Source organism: Pan paniscus, chromosome 1 (genome assembly GCF_029289425.2).
Source record: "Pan paniscus chromosome 1, NHGRI_mPanPan1-v2.0_pri, whole genome shotgun sequence".
NCBI classification, from domain to species: Eukaryota; Metazoa; Chordata; class Mammalia; order Primates; family Hominidae; genus Pan; species Pan paniscus.
The window spans coordinates 95,194,761-95,207,436 of NC_073249.2; the positions used below are offsets into that span (position 1 = coordinate 95,194,761).

At 40.5% G+C, this 12,676-nt stretch overlaps 1 protein-coding gene across 2 annotated transcripts in view; it reads left to right on the forward strand.

The window, feature by feature from the left end:
* Nucleotides 1–7,531: 7,531 nt before the first annotated feature.
* ADAR (adenosine deaminase RNA specific) overlaps nucleotides 7,532–12,676 on the forward strand; it is a 49,640-nt gene continuing 44,495 nt past the window's right edge. The window contains exon 1 of one of the 2 annotated variants that reach the window (XM_034936477.3): nucleotides 7,532–10,588. In XM_034936477.3, the coding sequence (XP_034792368.2) occupies nucleotides 10,544–10,588 (45 nt within the window). In that variant the 5' untranslated portion in view covers nucleotides 7,532–10,543. Of the gene's footprint in view, nucleotides 10,688–12,676 lie in introns of both variants that reach the window. The other variant, XM_055101147.2, reaches the window with a different exon arrangement.

Below are 12,676 nucleotides of genomic sequence, written 5' to 3' on the forward strand. Positions count from 1 at the left end.
AGGGAATTGCTTGAACCAGGGAGGTGGAGGTTGCAGTGAGCCAAGATCGCGCCACTGTACTCCAGCCTGGGCGACAGAGCAAGACTCCTTCTCAAAAAAAAGAAAATTTAACTCAGTCTAATTGTTGCTTTTGTTTTCAACAGCTTTACTGTAATCTGCCTAGGAGTAGATTCCTTTGTATTTATCCCTGTCGAGGTTGAACTAGCACTTCTTGAATCTATGGATCAACATCTCTTGACAGTATGGGGAAATTCTTAGTTGTTATCTCTCTGAATATTTCTTCAGCCTCTGCTTCATTCTCTCTCTTCTCATTCTGAAACTCCAGTTACACATGTTAGATGTTTTCACCTTGTTTCACACATCTTTTTTTTCTAGCTAGGTAGAAGATACTAGCCTTTTTTTTTTTTTTTTTTTTTTTGATAGGGTCTCACTCTGTCACTCAGGCTGGAGTACAGTGGCATGATCTTAGCTCACTGCAACCTTCACCCCCAGGCTCAAGTGATCCTCCCACCTCAGCCTCCCAAGTAGCTGGGACTACAAGTGTGTGTCACCACGCCTGGCTGATTTTTGTATTTTTTATAGAAATGGGGTTTTGTTATGTTGCCCAGGCTGGTCTCAAACTCCTGGATTCAAGTGATCCACCTGACTCGGCCTCCCAAAGTGCTGGGATTTACAGGCATGTGCCACAAACCTCTCTTATGAGCCAGCCTCAAACATCTCTTATGCTCTTATATGTACTTTATATTCATTGTCTCACCATATTTCAGCCTAGATATTTTCTTCTGACTAATCTTTTATTTCTTGTATTCTCTCTTCAACTGCTTCTAATCAACTGTTAAACCCATTATTGAATTATTAATTTCATTTATTGAATTTTTCAGTTCCAGAGTTTCCATTGATTCTTTTTTTTATAGTCTGTGGTTCTCTCCTGAAATTCTGCATCTTGTAATTTAATTTCTGGAACACATTAATCACAGTTATCTTAAATTATGTGTATGATTTCTCCAATATCTGGATCTTCCACAGGTCTCTTTCTATTGTCTGTCTTGTAACTGAATTTTTGGCAGTCTTGTCTTTTTTTGCATGCCTATTTTTCATTATCTAGATCTTCCATAGGTCTCTTTCTATTGTCTGTCTTGTAACTGAATTTTTGGTAGTCTTGTCTTTTTGTGTGTGCCTATTTTTCATTACATGCTGGACACTGTGTATGAAAAATTATAGCAATAATTTGAGGCACTGGACAATATTATCTTCAGTCAGAGAGGACTTATTCTTATTTATAAGAATGGTTAAGGTAGGGGCATGGCACCAGAATAAATCTAAAATTAGTTGCTTCAAACCAAATTTCAGTCTTTGAGAGTTAGTCAATTTTGGATCATCCTTACTCCTAGGATATAGCCCTTTAGGAATCCCAATTGAGAGTCTGGGATGTTTACCAGCTACTCAGGAGGCTGAAGTAGGAGAATCACTTGAACCCGAGAGACGGAGGTTGCAGTGAGCTGAGATCACACCACTGCACTCCAGCCTGGGCGACAGAGCAAGACTCCATCTCAAAAAAAAAAAAAAAAAAAAAAAAGAAAGTCTGGGATGTTTACTAGAACTCCTTCTTATTGATGAGCCCTGAACCACTGTTATTGTTTCCTCTGCCCAGAGAGACTTCCAAACACTCTGCTCAGCTTCTCATTTTCTCAGGTTTGACTTTGAAACTAGGAACACCTCAGTGGTGCCAGATGTTTGTCTCACCTCTGTGGAATTCCCCCTTCTCCAGAATCTTGACCCCTAAGTTCTTTTCTATCTTGGTAGTTCTCCAATGCTTCCAAACAGATATTTTAAAAATATTTTTGAACAGCTTTCCTAACTGTTCTTGATGGGAGGCTTGGTCTGGTTTGCAATGTCTTTGGGTCATTTCTATTTATTCTGCCTAGCTCAGTGAACTTGAAAAAGGAAGCCATTAACAGTACCCGGGGTATTTCTCAAAACTTCTCAAATGTAAAATTCTGCCAGTAATAACTTTGAGAACCCATTGGAACAAAACAAGACATTGTGACACATAATTCAGCACCGCTCCTGGCAGCGATGCTGAGATGGACCATTCTAAAGCCTTTTCTTTCCCTTGGCTTTCTTTATCTCTCCCAAACTATCAAGCAAAAAAAAAAAAAAAAAAAAATCTACAGGTACAAACCTCTTTTACGCTTTCCCAGTAGCCTGTTCCTCTATTTCTAATTATTCCCAATGTTAGGAATTCAAATTCATGTGTTTCTAACCTTAAATTTTGGAGATTGCAAAAAAAGGCTCACAGAAGTGAAAATACATTATAAGAGTTCATATAATAGGACTCCTTCATCAGAAATGAATTACTATTCTTGCATATCACTAAAATAATAGTGCTTTCTCCATATCTGTATCTCTAAAATGCTGCTCCTTCTTTTGAGAACATTCTCTTTCTTTATTTCTCATCATATGCCCCACTTCAGATTCTCTTGGCCTCACCTGTCTCCAGGACATTTGAATCCAGCTCCAGTCACTGCTGTTGGGAAAATAAATCTCGGGATCCCCAATCACTAAGCCAAAGAGGAAAGTCAAGCTGGGAACTCCTGAGGGCAAACCTGCCTCCCATTCTATGCCTAAAAAATGATAACTACCAAGATAAAAAACCTACACACCTCCCTCACAATTTGCCCAAGAGGAAACTCCTTGGGGACAAAGGACAGACAGAATTTAGTCATCCCTCTGCTCACTGAGATAAATGTATATCTGATTGCTTCCTTTGGAAAGGCTAATCAGAAACTCAAAAGCATTTGTCTCTTATCTACCTATGTCCTGGAAGCCTGCTTCAAATTGTCCCACCTTTCTGGACCAAACCAAAGTACATCCTACATATGTTGATTGATGTCTCATGTCTCCCTAGAATGCATATATAAAATTTAATATAGAATGTAATATAAAACCAAGCTGTACCCCACCCACCTTGGGCACATGTTGTCAGGACCTCCTCAGGCTGTGTCACGGACACACATCCTTAACTTTGGCAAAATAAACTTCCTAAATTGACTGAGACCTGTCTCTGATATTCGGAGTTCACAGGACTAACTTTGCATGGATTGCATTCACCTTCATGCAGGCACACGATGATGAGACCTTATTCCATACCAATACCACATGCTTATTTCCACCCTTCTGTTGATGCTGAGTCATCAAACACCAGGGGACACATATGTATGAGACAGAAGGGCAGGAGAGTTAACCCTCATGACAGGAAAAACAAAAGCCAGTAGAGAAATTCCTCTCTTCTTTTCCCAAAGCAGTTTGTTGAGGGATTGAAGATATCTTTAAACTATTCCCTCAAGCATAGTTTCCCGAGACACACTTAATACGACTTCTTGGAGGATAGCCCCATAGATTGAGCTGCCCAGATGCATTTAGTGGCAGCTACTTTGCAAACACATCCTCATATTAGCTTTGTTTATTTCCCTGTATATAAATCCTAACATTGCCTATGTAAAATAAAATGACAATTACTAATTTGTGGAGTTAGAAAGAAAAGAAAGAACCAAAAAATTAGACAACAGTACCATATAAGTCAGAAAAGGTAAGAAAATAATTAAAATATTCTAAATGTTTTATGCTATCTAGAAGAGAATGGTAAACATATTTAAACTTTATGCCTTGTTAGATTAAAATACATGACACATTTCTGAAGTAACCTCTAAAAAAATTAAGTATAATTCCAAATCTTTAGTGAAAACATGGAAGAGGGGGAAAGGTGCAAAAAGAACTCAGTTAATCAAAAATAAAAAATAAAAAAGCCCGAAAAAAAAAGCCAAAAAAAAAAAAAAAAAGCCCAGAGACCTAGAAAATGTAGAACAAATAGAAATAAAAAAGGAAGAATCAAAGTCTAAATATATAAAGAATCATAATAGGCCAGGGATGGTGGCTCAAGCCTGTAATCCCAGCACTTTGGGAGCCTGAGGTGGGCTGATCACCTGAGGTCGGGAGTTTGAGACTAGCCTGAGCAACATGGAGAAACCTCATCTCTACTAAAAATACAAAAATTAACCGGGTGTGGTGCTGCATGCCTGTAATCCCCAGCTACTTGGGAGGCTGAGGCAGGAGAATCACTTGAATTTGGGAAGTGGAGGTTGTCGTGAGCCGAGACCAGCGTGGGCAACAAGAGCGAAACTCCGTCTCAAAAAAAAAAAAAAAATCATAATAAATATACATGGAACAAAATTAGTAACAAGACAGATGATCAGTTAGGACTTTTTTTTTTGAGATGGAGTCTTGCCCTGTCACCCAGGCTGGAGCGCAGTGGCACCGCAATCTCGGCTCACTGCAAGCTCCGCCTCCCAGGTTCGCGCCATTCTCCTGCCTCAGCCTCCCCAGCGGCTGGGACTACAGGCGCCCGCCACCACGCCCGGCTAATTTTTTGTATTTTTAGTAGAGACGGGGTTTCACCGTGTTAGCTAGGATGGTCTCAATCTCCTGACCTTGTGATCCGCCCACCTCGGCCTCCCAAAGTGCTGGGATTACAGGCGTGATCAGTTAGGACTTTTTAATACAGCTGTATACATTAATACATCTAAAGCAAAAGAACTTAGAAAGGTTGAAAGTAAAAGGATTGCAAATATTACAAGTAAACACTCACTAAAAGAAAGCTGGTTTGTCTATGATAATATCAGACAAAACAGACTTTAAGACAAAGAGCAATGTAGGGATATAAAGGGATAACTGTGTCATGATATAAAATTTAATTCACCAAAATGTTAACACAATTCTAAACACATAAGCACCTAACAAAATGTGTTCCAAGTACAGGGAGCATAAATTGATAAAAACTGGAGAGGCTGACAAACCTACCATCATTGTGGGAGATTTTTCAACATGCTTTTGTCTGTGACTGGTAATTCAAGCAGAAAGCAAAAAGCAAAGATACAGGATATTTGAACAACAAAACTAACAATCTTGTAATAATGGACATATATCAATTTTGTACCTAACAATGAGAGAATACAAATTCTTATCAAGCTTGTATTTCTCAGATTAGATTATAAATTAACCAATTAGGCAAATATCACATTTTAAATAAAAGTATAATAAAAATTATTATTATTATTATTATTATTATTATTTTGAGACTGAGTTTTGCGCTTGTTGCCTAGGCTGGAGTGCAATGGTGCCATCTCGGCTCGCTGCAAACTCTGCCTCCTGGGTTCAAGCAATTCTGCCTCAGCCTCCTGAGTAGCTGGGATTACAGGCGGGCACCACCATGCCCAGCTAATTTTTGTATTTTTAGTAGAGATGGGGTTTCACCATGTTGGCCAGGCTGGTCTCGAACTCCTGACCTCAGGTGATCTGCTCGCCTCAGCCTCCCAAGGTGCTGGGATTACAGGCATGAGCCACCATGCCCGACCTAAAAGTATAATAAAAATTATGATAACAATGCAAATATGTCAGAAGAGACAAGGTCTCTGTTACCCAGGCTGCAGCATCAAACTCCTGGGCTCAAGTGATCCTGCCACCTCAGCCTCCCCAGTAGCTAGGACTACCATGCCTGGCTAATTTTTTATTTTTATTTTTTTAGTAGAGATGGGGTCTCTCTATTTTGCCCAGGCTGGTCTCAAACTTCTGGGCTTAAATGATCCTCCAGCCTCACCCTCCAAAAGTGTTGGGATTACAGGTGCGAGCCACCATGCCTGGCAAGAACATATCTTTTAAATAATGAGTCAAAGAAGAAACTACAATAAAAATTTAAATATTTTTGAACTGAATAATAATAAAAATGTTATATATCAAAACTTGTGGGATACAGAAAGCAGTGCTTTGAAGGAAATTTACTGCCTTAAATGTTTTTAAAGACAAGAAAAACATGGCTGAAAATTAATAAACTAAACACACAACTTTAAGAAATAACAGAATAAACTCGAAGAAAATGGAAGGAAGGGGATAATTATAAGAGCAGAACTAGAGATAGAAACGAAATAGAAAACAGGGAGAATCAACAAGGACAAAGTTGGTTCTTTGAAAAATACCAGCAAAATAAATAAACCTCTGCAATGATTTATCTAAGAAAAAATGATAAGAAGTTAAAGGCAAATAATTTTTATCAGTCAGTTTTCACTATAATATGCTTTGGTAACTACAAAATCCCAAATCTCTGTGTTTATTTCTTATTTGCTATATATGTTGACTCTGCTAGGCTCTCCTCCACATGTATTCTTCATTCTGGGGTCCCCAATCACGCACATGCCATTCTCATGGAAGAGAGAAAAGAGCAAGAAAGCTGGTAGAAACATGTACGATATCTTTTAAAGTTTCTGTTCATGTATGATGATCAAGCCCATTGACAGCTGGTTGGGTATGCATTCTTCTGTCACAAGAGTCACCTCAAGTCACATAGCATTAGGTAGAAATGTATAGTCCTCTTATAAGAAAAGGAACAAGTATTTGGAGAGCAATAACACAGTCTACCACAAGTAATATTATAAATGAAAAAAGAGCTATAAATACAGCAGAGATTAAGAAGATAATACAATCAATAACTATGCCAATGAGCTTAAACCCTTAGATGACATGGAAAAAATTCTAGAACCTATTATTTTATTAAACTGACTCAAGGAGAAAGAAAATAATTGAACAGTTTCATAACTATTAAATAAACCAAAGTCGTATTTTACAAACTTCACACAAGGAAAATACCCAGCCGAGATGGTTTTGCTGTGCTGTTCTGTTCTGTTTTGTTTGGTTTTTGTTTTTTGGAGATGGAGTCTTGTTGCTCAGTCTGGTCTTGAATTCCTTGCCTCAAGTGATCCTCCTGCTTGAGCCTCTCAAGTAGTTGAGATTATAGGTGTAAGCCACTGCACCCAGCTCCAGACAGTTTTACTGGTGAATTCTACTGATGCTTGAAAGGAAAATCACTCCAATCTTATTAAAATTCTTCCAGAGGATACAAAAAAAGGGAATACTCCTTATGTCACTTTATGAGCCTTGAAACCCAAACAGATCAAGACAGAATGAGAAAGGAAAATCACAAGTCCATATTTTTCATAAACACAAATGCAAAAATCCTACATAGAATATAACATAGACACAGAATATATAGAGCACAATAGCATATAAAATTGAGACTTTATGGTCCAGTTGTTTATCCTAGGAATGCAAGGATAAGTAGTTTAATATAAAATCTATAAATTTCATCTATCATATTAACATATTAAAGGGAGAAAGAAATTGTGTGATGATTTCAATAGATGTAGAAATAAATTAAATTCAAATCCATTCAAGATTTTTAAATTTTATTCAACTAGGAATAAAAGGTACCTTCCTTAACCTGATAAAGGAGATTTACAAAATGCCTACAAAAATATCATTCTAAATGTTTTATCATAAAATATACAAAAATAATACTAAGTTTCCCTTTCGAATATCAAGAGCATCAAGAATGCCCACTATCACCATTTCCAATAACACTGTACTGGAACAATGCACTGCCTTCTCCCCCAAACCAGTGTAACACTTTTTTTTTTTTTGAGATGGAGTCTGGCTCTGTCGCCCAGGCTGGAGTGCAGTGGTGCAATCTCAGCTCACTGCAAGCTCTGCCTCCCAGGTTCACTCCATTCTCCTGCCTCAGCCTCCCAAGTAGCTGGGACTACAGGCACCCCCCACCACGCCCGGCTAAGTTTTTGTATTTTTAGTAGAGATAGGGTTTCACCATGTTAGCCAGGATGGTCTCAATCTCCTGACCTCATGATCTGACCGCCTTGGCCTCCCAAAGTGCTGGGATTACAGGCATGAGCCACTGCGCCTGGCCAAACCAGTGTAACACTTTAAGATAGATAAAAAGCAATAAGGGTTGGGTGTAGGAAAGGGGGAAACTGGCATTATTTTCAGATAATGATTGTTTACATACAAAATCCAAAAGAATCAATAAATAAATTACTACAAACAAGAGTTTAGCATTGTGGCTGGATACAATATCAATGCACAAAAATCAAATTTATTTCTCTATGATCATCAAAAAATTAGAAAGCATATTTTTAAAGGACATCACTTATAATAGCAACAAAAACTACAAAGAATCTAGGAATAAAATCCCCAAAAGATGTGCAAGATCTGGACAAAGAGAATAATAAATCCAAATTAAAGCATTAATGAAGACCTAATAAAAAGAGAGTTATCCCTTGCTTATGGAAGACTCAGAATCATAAAATGTCAATTCTCTCCAAATTTATATGTTAGTTATTTATTATTCAATGCAATGCCAACAGGTTTTTGTTGTTGTTACTGCTGCGTGTGTGTGTGTGCAACTTGTTTGTGTGTGCAACTTGAGATGCTTGCCTTAAAATATGGGAAAACTAAAGACCAAGCATAGCCCAAAAAAAGAAGATGGATGAAGAATAAAAGGGAGATTTTGCACTACTAAATATCAAGACTTTTTATAAAGCTGTGGTAATTAAATAATGTGGTGTTGACATCAAGATAGACAAATTTTCCAGTGGAAGAGGATAGATAGATCAGAAATAGACCCATAAGTAACTGGAATGTTGATATATAACAAAGTTGGGAAAGGTGGGAAAGTTGGGAAAGGTGGGGCTAGTCAATAAACAAACCTGGGGAAAAATAAAGGTCATTTGTATGTAAAAAGTAAAATGGGATCCCTACCTCACACCATATACAAAAGTAAATTCCAGAGAGAATAAGGATTTAAAGATTTTTAGGAGTAAGAGTAAGTGAATATATATTAGGGTAAGGGGAAAAGAAAAACAGGATAAATATTAATAAATTCAAAGTTAAGAACATCTACCAAAATAGAAAATGAAAGGATACATATGGAAGGATAAATTTGCAACACATATAACTGATGAAGAATCAGTGCCCTAAGTTTGTGAATAATGTAGCAAACAATCCACTAAAACAATAATAAAAGACTCAAACTGACTGTTATATAAAGAGCCAAAGATGGCCTCTGTATCTGGGTCCCTGAGTTGTTTATTTCTTCACAGCAAGCTGGTATCTATTATCTCAAAAGCCTTTCAGCACCTAACTCAAATGTTTATACATCCAGGCATTTTAAATATAACCCAACTAAGCAGATTTTTAGGCATTTAGAGCTGCTTGCCTGCTTTGTATACCTCATGAAACTGTGCCCAACATCTGTTAGTCATGGATAAGATAAATCTGTGGTTTATGAAGACTCCAATTTGCTGCTGCCCTTGGGAGCTTTCTGAAACAGAGACTTCCCACAGGCCGCTGAACAACATCACCTGGACATGGTAAGGCCACTCCCTTCTGGAAGTTTCCTTCTCTTTTCCCCTTTTGGATGGTTCCTCTCCACCCCCAATCTCTGGATCTTCTCATGCTGCCAGGGACTTCCCCTAAATACAAACCTGTCAAAGCTCACACAAATAAAGCTTGAGTGTGCTACTGTCACCTCCTGGTCATATATTTTTTCTTGCTCAGCCCTAAAAATCCCTCAAATGCCCTACACTGACATTTCACAGAAGAGAAACTACAGATGGACAATACATATTTAAAAGAGATGCTTAACCTCAATAAGGGCAGTTTGAGACCATGCATTAGCAAAAGCCAAGAAATCTGAGGTGTTAGAGAAGATGTGGATGCTTGTAGGAGTATAAACTGGTACAACCACTTTGGATAAAAATTTGGTACTATCATATAAAGTGGAATACTGGCATTCCAAAGTCCTATCAATTTTATTCCTAGGTAAATACACCCAAGAGACATTTTTGCACAGGGGCACCAGAAAGCAATGCTGATTTCCAACACTGTTGGAAAGAGCAAAAGACTGGAAATTGCACAAAGACTTGGCAGCTGGAGAATGGATAAATTATGGTACATAATGGATTTTTATGTAGCAGTGAAAATGAACAAAATGTAACTTCGGTCAATAAAGATGAGTAAAGAAAAATGTACCAGGCCCAGGCCTCTAGATGAGAGTTTGGAAATACACACAAAACTAAGAAAAGTAAAAATACATTGCTTAGTAATATATATAAATGCGAAAAGAAATTAAAGCAATATAATAGTTGTGTAAACACAAATTCAGGATGGGAGTTACTTCTGATGGAGAGGCAGTGGCACAAGATGGGGACCACTTACAAGTTGATGAAAGTTAATTGATAATATTTTAGTTCTTGGTTAGCATGTCAAGTTAAAGAAGGTGTTCATTATATTATTTTAAAAATGAATTCGTTTAATTTAATTTAAACGGGCCATTCAAAGACTACTGGTTATAATGTATTATTGGCTAATTCTGTGGTCTATTTTTTAAAAGAGGATTGTACCTACGTATCTTCTCAGGCCTTCTGGCCCAACCACGTTATAAATGACTAAGGAGTTCAATCAAGGCCATGGGCAAAAATGCAGCATCCTAAACCCATGTACCTACTCCCCACTGTACCCAAAACAGCGGCATTAACACAACGTAAAAAACCAAGGAAGACGTAGCAACAAAAACCTTAATTTCCTAGAGCGCAAACAAAAGAGGTTGAATCACGTGGTTCTTCCTCCCACGCCCGGCGCGCCAATGATGTCACCAATCTGCGACCAGACCATTGATTCCCGACTGAAGGTAGAGAAGGCTACGTGGTGGGGGAGGGTGGGGGGAGGGTCGCGGCCGCACTGGCAGCCTCCGGGTGTCCGGCCGTGTCCCGAGGAAGTACAAGACCCGGTAAGAGCCTCTGTCCTTCTCGGCTACACCTGCCTGGGCTGGAACGCGCGGCCCATGCGGCCTCTCCAGTCTCTGGCGTTGATGTTAGAGGAAGCGCGGGGGCGCCCCGGCAGGGCACTGAGGGTGGCCGCTGGGCTGGGTGGGGACGCAGCTGGTAGGGGCACAGTGGCCGGTCTCGGCAGCCTTCCAGGAGGCGGACGCCCGGGCCGGTGTACTTTTGTGCGTGTGTGCGCGCCCGTGTGTGCGCGAGTGTGGGCGGCAGAGGCTGCGCACGGATGCTCCGGCGCTCGTGCCAGCCGGAGCCCAGCAGCTGGGTACCAAAGGCCCAACAGCTGGGTACCAAAGGCCCTTGTTTCCCTCTCGCCGGCTCCCCCGCCTCGGAGAGTGACTGGAGAGTGAGGTGCCTGGGACTCGCCGCGGTAGGCGCTTTTGCTGCGCCTTCTACCACAAACTGCGTTAGGACCGGCCCTTTATCCCAGAGATAACATCGCCGCCCTGGCGTGCCTTCCACAGGGAAGGCGTAGGAGGCCACTGTGGAAAGCTCACTGCGGGGTCACGGCCGCCGCGCTCAGCCTGTCTGGCCTGGTGCAGGAGGCCTAGTTGCGTCACCTCCCCTTCCTTCTCTGTTTAGCTTGATTTGGGGGCCCCACTAGAGGGTAATCCGGCCCCAGGTGTTTCGTGTTGGTATCAGAGTTTGGGAAACTTGCCTTCCAAAAAGGGATACCTGTCATTGGATTTTGAATGTTGTGTGGAGGAGCCCAAGTATGCAATTAGCGGAGGGAGCAGAGTCTAGGCTGCCACGGGAGGAGACTTGCAAACAGAGGCCTACACAGTGTCTTGTTGCTAGAGAGGGAGGCAGGATTGCTAGAGCGGGTCATTGGGGGCAGAGAAGGCAGGGGCGTCAAACTGTCAGCAGTTGTGATGCCAACTTCTTTCTCCACCAGAGAAGCCTTGTTCCCATCCTTTTAAAGACCTCTTGAAATATCTTGTTCGTTATTTACAAACAGTTAGTGCTTGCTATATGGGAAAAAGGGAAATAGAGTGGAAAGGGGACATGAACTTTGGAGTCAGGTCTGCCACTTAGCAGCTGTTTGACATTGAATGAGTTATTTAACCTCTCCACTCCTACTTGGGCTTATCTACAAAATGAGGATAATTATATCTACCTTGCCCGGGGTGTCAGAATTCGAAGTGTCTAGCTATTATTAGTAAGGGCCCAGTACCCAGGAGCTTGGACTTGCTCCCTTGCTGAAGGTTTCCTATTGGTACAGCTGCTTGAGAAGCAGGGGAACTTTTTGCTATTTTAGATGTTTGCTATTCTGCCAGATATGATATGCAGACTTGGGGGTGGTAGTGGAGGGGAAATCTCAAAATCCATAATCTCTCTGCTGTACACTTCATTAAATTCTAGAACTGCAAAGAGGTGAAGATCTCACTTTAGGCCGAGTGCAGTGGCTCATGCCTGTAATCCCATCACTTTGGGAGGCCGAGGCAGGTGGATCATGTGAGGTCAGGAGTTCGAGACCAGCCTGGCCAACATGGTGAAACCCCGTCTCTACTAAAAATACAAAAATTAGACCAGCATGATGGTGCACATCTGTGATCCCAGCTACTTGGGAGGCTGAGGCAGGACAATCTCTCGAACCCAGGTGGTAGAGGTTGCAGTGAGCCAAGATCCCGCCATTGCACCCCAGCCTGGACGAGAGCGAAACTGTATCTGAAAAATAAAATAAATAAATAAATAAATAAATAACTCACTTTATTAATTATAGCTTCTCATTTTATTTTATTATTTTTCAATTTTATCCCGAGTAGCTGGGATCACAGATGTGCACCACCATGCCTGGCTAATTTTTTTTTTTTTTTTTTTTGAGACAGAGTCTCACTCCATCGCACAGGCTGGAGTGCAATGACGCGATCTCAGCTCACTGCAAACTCTACCTCCCCGGTTCAAGTGAGTCTCCCTCCTCAGCCTCCCGAGTAGCTGGG